Source organism: Pyrus communis, chromosome 16 (genome assembly GCF_963583255.1).
Source record: "Pyrus communis chromosome 16, drPyrComm1.1, whole genome shotgun sequence".
NCBI lineage: Eukaryota > Viridiplantae > Streptophyta > Magnoliopsida > Rosales > Rosaceae > Pyrus > Pyrus communis.
The window spans coordinates 4,525,653-4,534,917 of NC_084818.1; the positions used below are offsets into that span (position 1 = coordinate 4,525,653).

Sequence of the window (9,265 nt, forward strand, 5' to 3'; positions counted from 1 at the left end):
AAAAAACTGTTATTGACACTCTAAAAAAATGATCATGCGAACTTGTGCTTTAAACCAAAGTGATTGACATGAGAAATAAGATGCCCTGTGAAATCTCCCTACCTGTATGGTAGACAGATTCTCAAGACAGTTCGAGTATAATTCGTTTGTGCGGAACTTGAATAGTATTGGGTGATCGACGTTAACACTTGTGTTTAGCGGTTTTAACATCGTTGATCCGATTTTGGAAATCAACATATTAAGTTTTGAAGAAAGTTAGTGTTACTCCTCATTCGATCAGAAAACCTAAAGAGGTATTCAGTAAACCAAACAGAAAGGGTCCACTCCAGAGTTTGAAGAGTCTGAAATTTGATGTCAATTGGCAAATCATGTTAACATTAATGGCACAATATTTTCTTACAAAAACATCTGCACCCGTGGCCGGTAACAACAAATCTCAGTGGTGAATAGTACATTCACTTGAGTCTCTCTCTTCGTAACCTCTCGAGTTCCTTGACCATCTGCCAGTGTTCTAATGATAGGGACGTTTCGCCGAAACTCATAGACATCAATCGGCCCATTGTCAGCAATCTGCAAGTACGAGCAAGAAAATAATGAATGACTAACGAATCTCAAAAGAAGATAGAACATTTTGCAAATCTTTCAGTCTCTAACCTGCTGAAATCTTGGATTCCCAGTGTCCTATCTTCCTGCCTTGCCGCAACCAAGTCATTTTCCATCACCTGTAAGGTTTCAGACAACGACATAAGCTAGAGGTGGATCCATCATTATGTCGTACATGGAGAAAAACATTTCTGAACTAAATTAGTAACCCTAAGTTCCTAACTCTATTGAAGTAGCAATTTCAGGGTATAAAATCATCCAAAGCAACTCTTACCTTCTGTACTTCTGGCTCAATAGAATGTGGAAATGATCTAAGAGTAGCCAAGTACCATCTCCAAGCCTCTAGTGCTTCTGCGGTAATGTCAACAGAAGCCACTGAAGAAGGATGGAAAGGTAACACTACATCAGCTGGCAAAATGTTTGATTTGCCTTCCGAAAGAACAAGCATTTGGATGTCTGCTGGCATGTCCAGTTTATAGAACTTGAAATCATATTCCACCTGAAGAGGACAAATTAAAAAGTATCATGCCTCGGTGCGCATTTCTGTGCTATAAACTGACACATGTATAATAGAATAGAAAAATCACCTTTTGCAACTCTATTAAAGTTTTAAGCAATCTTGCATTTTCAACCCCAACAGAGTTAAGAATGCCAGCTTCTAACCGGGTCTCATCAAATATCATGTGTGAACCCTCAGCCAGCTGCAGAGCTCCGGTTATCAGCCTGGAGCAATGTGAAAAGTTAAAAACTACAACAAAATTGACACTAAGGCACAGAATCAGAAATCTCATTACCTGCTTGTCTCATAATCCTTTCTTGGCGCAAGAGAAGCAGTGTTGAGATAATCCACTGTTAGGGAAATACATTGTGTGAAAGGTAAAAGATTCTTGAGAGCACGGCCAATCCAAGTACCAAACACGGGTGCACTTTCTTTGCTTAAACAAGTAAGATTTAGTGAAAGCTTCCCCACAGCGACAGTTTCAACTCTAGAATACACCTGTCAAAAAGAGATTAAATCATATACCTCATAAGTAAAGGAGATGAGGAGAGATGTCCTTTAAAAGATTGAAATAGGACATGAAATCAAACGACATGATGAACAAAAATAGTATCATCATGTTGATCCAACACCGAAAATTTTGATATGAGAAGGACCATTTACCGTGGACATGAGATGCAACAGTATGAAATTAGCAGCTATGCCATCATTACCAAGAACAGCTGTAAGATGCCTCAAGAGAGATTCCCTGATCTCTTTCACCACGTTGGGCTTTGGCTATAAGGTAGACAATAATGGCATTTTCAAACACAATGTCTAAGTAATTAAGGGAAGAATGCGGAAGTGGGGAAATTTAGAGATCCCAGGTTTGCATATACACACGCAGACAGGCATAGAAGTCCTTTGTTTGAGGAAATATGAGACCATAATGAGCACAAAATCACCTCGATTGTAGGGGAACAAGGAAGGAAGTCGTTAACTGCAAGTTTCCTGTGAATAAAACAGTGGAGACGTGGTACCTACACCAAGGGAAAATTGTGAAACAAAAAAGAGAGTATAAAAATGTATGTACTTATAGTCCAATACCAAGTACTAACAAACAAGCTTTACAGAACCAAACATGCAAAATTTAGTGTTTTCTTATATATAGAGACCAACAATTTCATAAATGCAATATGAACCAATACCTTATTAGGGGGCAAGTGAACCAACACATCTTCGCTAAAACCATTTGTGAAATCATCTGATACATCCTTGTCCTCTTTAAACTCTGAATCGAAAGTGAAGACTCCAACAAACTCAAAAACCTCATTTAGCTTTAAGTCAGACTCCGGACGATCATATATCTGAAAGCAACAAGAGTTTCATCAGCTTTCACGAAAGGAGAGAACAAATCTCGGTTCATCATTTTTCTATTAGTACAATTAATTGTCCAATGTACCTTAATAAGGCAGGGAAGCAAATCCCTGTCGACATCAGGCACCATAATCACACTAGAGCTGGTGCCCTCAGTAATTGACTGCTGAGATGGAGTAGGGAGGGAAGAATGTCCACTCTCTTTCTGGAAAACGAGAAGAAATTCAGCATGAATAAGTATATGTTCCATCAGAATTGAAAACTAATGTTTTTTTTTATTCGAATAAAGTTGGTACAACTTACCAGCTTTTTGGGAGAAGGAGAACCTTCAATCCCATCATCTGAAACCTGTTATTTAATGCAGTATGTTAGGTAGACAAACAAGATGTCATGTTCCCAGTACAAAGCTGAGGGCACAATTCAGAGAATGGGAAGTGCAGAAAATAAAAATCATCTAGCCTACAAGTAAATTATGACAATCCAATTAACTGAAACCCTTGCAGAGAGCTTCCTACTCATTTCGCTAACCAAAACTTCCTAAATTCAAATAACCGCTTTGAGCTGCTTTGCAGCCCATCACAAAGATGACCATAAGGAGGTTTTGCACTGTAATATAGTATGCATTTTCTACTTAATCAAGATTATCCTTTTAATAAAGAAGAAACAGTTAAAATGCATACGGCGTTCCCACAATCGCATATCGGGTGTAGAATCCATGGGGAATTGAGGAACATCGGTAAATTTGTTGGTCCTCCAAACAGAACCATCCTTCAATACAAACAATACATTGTTTTAGCACCAAAGAAATCAGTCAGTATTGGATCATAAGAAAAATGATCAGAGGGCATAAGACTGCTACCTTATAAGCGCCAACGTAGAATTCATTTCCCAACATGTCTTGTATCATTCCGCGAAATCGAACCAGAGTGTTGGGCTGAACCCATCTTATACTTGCAGAATTCAGAATCGGCACCTAAATTTTCACAAGCAAATAAATAAATTTCAAATCTTCTTTTGCTATAGAAATAAATTCAATTGTTAATTGGCATCGCACACAGAATAATATTATATAAGCCCAGCTAAGAACAAGAGATTAATGGGGAAAAGGGGAAAAGTACACAATTAGGGTTTCAAGGAGAATAAAATGAGAAAATCAAAAGGCATATTAGCAATTGAAAGTGGGTATTAGGTTTTGGACCTGAGAGAGGCCGCCGTCGTCGTAGAGAAAGCTGCGGAAGACATCGACGGCGCCCCAGTCCTTGCCGCTGAAGGAGGCCGGGTCGGATCCCGACGCAATCGCCTTCTCGAAAGTGGATCGAACCGCTCCGAGAGGGTTCGCCAGACAGTCGTACGCTACTCCCACCATATCTGGTTCTCTCTCTCTCCTTTGAGTTCACTCGCTCTCACAGTCTCTCTCTGTCGATTTGTCGTTTGGGATCGGTTTCCCGCGCTTTTAAGTGAGGTCGTTGGGTCCGCTAAGAAGTGCTTGTTCCCGCCATTTTGGTCCTACGTTACCGGCTATCTTCTTACAACCTACAAAGAGTGTAGTGTAATGAGTTTTGGATCGTCGGATATCGCAGACGACTTTTGGATCGTTGGATGCGGGAAAGCTCAGTTTGGATGGAGAAATTTTTCATTGCGCTGAGAATACGACTATTCATACTAACGGACAACTAACGGAATAATCACTTGGGGACTAAATTTGCTAACGGACTACACTACGAGGGTTTAAATCCTAATTTTTTTACCACGAAGGCTATCTTCCGATAATCATCACGAGAACTATCTATCCGATTAGGCCTAATAAATATGAAAGGGGGGGTTTGAACTTAAGTTAGAGTCAATGTATTATTTTAGCGAACTTTGTTATGCCAAGGTTAAACTTAATTTTATTGGCTAATTATTACATGACGATAAAATCCGATTTATTGCCATTTTGTTGTTGAAATCTTCGAACTTAATTGGGTATATAAAAATAACATATTGTTTTAGTTAATTTAGCTACACCGCTAATATTGAATTAACATAATGATAATAAATTCCGTGTTTTGTTGTCAGTTCATTGTTTGATTAATTTGTTGCTTAGCAATTCTCAAAAGCCTTCATTAGTTCCATCATCAGTTCATAAACGTAGAAGAGAATCGAATTGATAAACACATAAAAAATTAAAACAATCTAAGAATGTTACGATATTTGGAGACAAATCACATTCTAATTAAGAAAAAAGAGATTAAACAAAGACACAATATAACTGCACTTTGAGCTAATAGTGCACTCGCATTACTTTCCGTAACCGGCTACATCCTTTGTTCTTCAAAATTGATAGGATAAACGGGTCTCTTGTTCGGATAAAACAGACCCCATTGTCGCTCCACTGCTTCACCAGATTTCATGTTCTCGTTGAACATGGCAAACAATTAAGTCTCGACGGACTTTCCCAGCCGCCTTGGAGTGCCATGTGACGACAGGACGTGCCTAATTAGGTTAGAGTTGTATTTTTGCGCAGTGCTTGGTGTTGTCACGTTCCCATTCCCGCCGGAGGGCCAGCCCGTCTCCGACACCACGACTCGGACTTGGGGTGCGCCTGCTTTCTCCAACGATGCATAAACCGCATCCACCATGGCATCAAACAGGTTGTAATAACTCAGACCATCATCTATCACAACAGCGCTTTCGGAAGCGAACAATGCATAGGGTAGTGAAACGTCGCTAGGGTTTTCAACGTAGGTAAAGTAAGGGTACACATTGACTAGCAATGGTGCACCAATACTATTCAAGTATCGTGCGATCGGAACCATGTACGCTGCGGTGTCTTGAGAAAATGTTGCGGCCGAGGGAGGGTAAGACTCACCCAGTACCGACATTGCAACTGCGGTCGAGACCTTTATTTGCTCAATAGAGTTAAGAACCCCGGAGCTCCATGCATTGTGCAAGTTTTGCATTGCTGGGAGGACGTATCTCGCAACCTCTCCTGGGATGACCTCGTTCCCAACGGCTATGTATCGGAAATTGACTTGCGGCCAATAAGGACGAATGTAAGCTGCTACCCAGTCCTCAGCAGCGGATTCAGTGCTTGCAAGTTGTTGAAGTTCATCATTGCGAACTCCAACTAGGACGTTAATGCCGGAACCACGAAGGGCCTTGAGTGCTTCGTGGTTTGGTTCGTAAATTCTCATTAAACCAATTTGATTCAGTTTGTACATGTTGATTACTTCTGTTGGTGGTGGCAAGTCGTTGCCTAGCATTCCATAGCATACTCCGATCGGAGAACCGAGTGCTGTCGAAAGCGTGACGAAGAAGGCGAGACAAAGCAGTTGAAGATTACCGGCCATTGCAGAGATCGATTTAAGGACACAGGATTAGACAAGCTCTAACTCGGGCTGAATTGGTAGCGTGAGTAATTTGCAAGTTATTCAACTCTGAGCCATGCTTTATATAGTTATCAAACCCCAATTCAACCAGTAAAAAAAAACAAGATTTCCTGATGGACAAAAGGATTCGAAACTCGAACTGCATTTTTGGAAAACTTAAACTAACAAAAACAGGAAATTTCCTAAAATATTGAGGATTTCAACTCAGAATAGGAAAACCTAAATGAATAAAAACGAAACGGGAATTGATATTAGACAAGAAAAACCTAAATTAAGGAAAGCAAAGCGGGAATTGATATTAGCACTCAAAGAGCTGCATTGCTCTCTAGTGTAAAAAGTTAAGAGAAAAAGAGTGCAGGATGATGTTTTTGTCAGATAGTCAAATAGACGGATCATTGGCCCAATTCTAACCATGTTGATATTGTCTCAACTTAACCGCATATTCCTAAAGTTTTGAAAATGGAGAATGTGTGTTTCCAGTTAAAGTTTGTTGCTTGACTTGGCACGCAAGCAATCACCGACGTTAAATCCGATCATTGATGTACAATGAACGTATTTATGTTTAGGCTCTCTGGGACATCTGATGTACATAGCAAAGCAAACTAATGAGCCTTCATCGCCCAGAGAAAAGTCTGGTAAAAAAGTTGCTGGACTTGGATTTCTCCAAACAGGCCACATGAACATATATTCCAAGTTTGTCCACTTGCCTGGCCTCCCCACTTGTATCTTTCGTGCAAACGTTGCACGTTTTGTCCACCCAGCCCTCCTTCCACATATTGCCCATACACTAATTTCAAGTAAAAAACAATTATCCAAATTAGCAAAATCATTTCAACAGATATTTTCTTTAGAAAAATACGCACACAAACACATCTGGTTACAAAATAGAATTTAAATGCACTAAACAAATAGGTTTTTATTGTGTGTTTAGTGTAGATCCGGCAATTTCTTGAACGATTCGTTGATCTGGAACAAAATGACATGAAAAACAAGTATAACACGACAAGATCTATTAAGATAACAAAGATGATAAGAAAACGACACGAACACGAAAAACGCAACCCGTTTGCTAGGCCTCGTTTAGTGTCCTTCCGGTTCTTGTTTGTATTCAATTTTTGTGCTTATTTTCCTGAATTTCTTGGTAGAATATATGAATTTTTGATGTAACAACCCGTCCCGGGATTTACGGAACAAAAAGAGTATTTTTGTATTTTCACTAAGTTTGAGAATATTTTCCTTTTAAAAATGGTTTTTGGGTCTTAAATAGTGTGCCCACCCCTGATTTGTGTCCCCAGTCTCTCTCTCCCTTTTCTCTTAGTTCTCTCTTCTCCCTCACTTTCCCTTATCACTCAATCTCGAAGAAGACTCTGACATTCAAAGTTTCTCATTTCTTGTTCATTCATAAAAGTTTCATACATTCTTATTCCTAAATTTTTTTAATTCTTTGAATAGACGTAGGAGAAAAATACAATGGCGAGAAATTTAGAAACCACAACGAACAAAACTTCCTATGTTCAAAGATCCGGATCAAATGATGATAAAGATCGCAATGTAGCCCTACCACGACTATCCCTGAGGCTCAATGCGATGGCAAGAAGAGTAACCTTGCAACCACTAAACACCACCACGACGGCAGCCACATCAACCACCGTGGCAGCGGGGAGTGGGACAACTCCATGCCAATGAGACCACGGTGAACAAGGAGTAACGAGGAAGCCACAAGTCTATGCCCACGCCACTTTGCAGCAGCAGCCCCAAGCACTAGAGGTAGCCCAAGCCGTTGCCCCAACAGCGCACAACCTAAGCCTTACCCGTAGTCCAGCCCACTTTCATGGCCTACCTAGCTGCCCACATCGGTCTAAGACCGGTTCAACCGTCTCGACTTCAGATTTCTAGATCGACGATTGAACCGGGGGAATTTTCACCTTGTTTTTCTACAGATTTGACATATCTTAACTCAAATCTCGCGCCCAAAGTTCATTACACTTCCACCACTCAAGGCGATGCGCACTGTCTATGCTCTTTCACCCTAAACGACGAACAACACTTGTCCCGATAAGTCGTAGAGTTAACAAATGCCCTCGCGCAGTAGACGATCTTGGTGAATCAGCTTTTACAGCACACTGAGATGCAGTGTGCCTCAGACGAGGTGTCCTGAATCAGGATAAGGGCAGACGACGAACCTCACAAGCAGAGTCTCAGCAAGAAGCCCATTGACCAACCACAAATTGAACATTCTGATAACGTACATTCTCGCCTGAGCCCCCGAGATAACGTATACTTTCGTCTTAGCGCGCGGAGCAGCGTTCACTCTCGGTTATGCTTATGGACGAGCATACATTCCTGGTTGGCCCACTCTTCGGTAATCAATATGGACAACCTTCTAGGCGAAGTATTCATTCACGGTTAGGCTTATAAAGAGCATCTTTCACCTCACATCTGAGTAGGCAGCACGACGAACAAAGATAAGCAATCACTCAATCCAATGTAATGAAGTCGCTGACGAGGCGCTCCAATGAGACATGACCAACATAAGCAGATCACATTTCATGGACGAGATTGAGCAGACAGAGTCTCCACGCAAGTTCAACATGCTACATTTCACATCCTTCAAAGGAGATGGAGACCCGGAGAAGCACTTAAAGCACTAATGGAGTGCAATGATCCTTTATCGAAATAACGACGCCCTCATGTGCAAGATATTCGCCATTACTTTTCAAGGCAAGGCCCATGATTGGTTCCACACCCTGTTGCCATAATCCATCTGGAGTTTCAATGAGCTTTCTTTGGTTTTCACCAAGGAATACTCATCATATCGCTAAATCAAAAAGAAGTCCGACCACTTGTTCAACATCAAGAATAACCTAAAGGAGTTGCTTCGCGACTATGTGAAATGGTTCAAAGTAGAGAAGGTGAAGATAGTCGGATGCAACGACTCGATAGCTAGTGCAGCCTTCTAAAAATGACTCTTAGTAGACCACCCTCTATTCGGAGAATTGATCATGGTATAAGATCTAATTATGGCATACTCATTCACTCTGGTAGAGAAGCATGCACTTTGGGACAAGGCTCGGTGAGTAGACAAGGCACCCGAGCATCCTAAAAAAAATCGACAATGGCTCAAAAAAAGAAAGATGAGATGCAATACAACAACAAAAACAGGCAAGAAGCCAAGCGCAATGACCAATCCCTGACTAAAAGAGGCCCAACACCTAAGAACTATGCAAAGTTCTCGATCCTAATCCACCAAATCCTCCTTGACATCATGAGCGAACCATGGTTCAAGTTGCTGAAGCAATCAAAGGGATATACCTCTAAGTTGGATCACACTAAGTACTCCGCATTCCATCGAGGTCCCGATCACACAATTGATGATTGCTACATTTGGAGGAACTACTTAGAGATGTTGGTGAAAGAAGGCAAGGTCAAAAGATAC

At 40.9% G+C, this 9,265-nt stretch overlaps 1 protein-coding gene and 1 pseudogene across 1 annotated transcript; both read right to left on the bottom strand.

The window, feature by feature from the left end:
• Positions 1-366: 366 nt before the first annotated feature.
• LOC137720814 (mini-chromosome maintenance complex-binding protein-like) lies at positions 367-3,943 on the bottom strand (annotated as a pseudogene).
• A 932-nt stretch (positions 3,944-4,875) lies between these two features.
• Positions 4,876-5,703, bottom strand: LOC137719634 (glucan endo-1,3-beta-glucosidase-like). Its single transcript, XM_068458675.1, has one exon. The coding sequence runs from the start codon at positions 5,701-5,703 to the stop codon at positions 4,876-4,878; it is 828 nt and encodes a 275-aa protein (XP_068314776.1).
• Between the last annotated feature and the right edge of the window lie 3,562 nt (positions 5,704-9,265).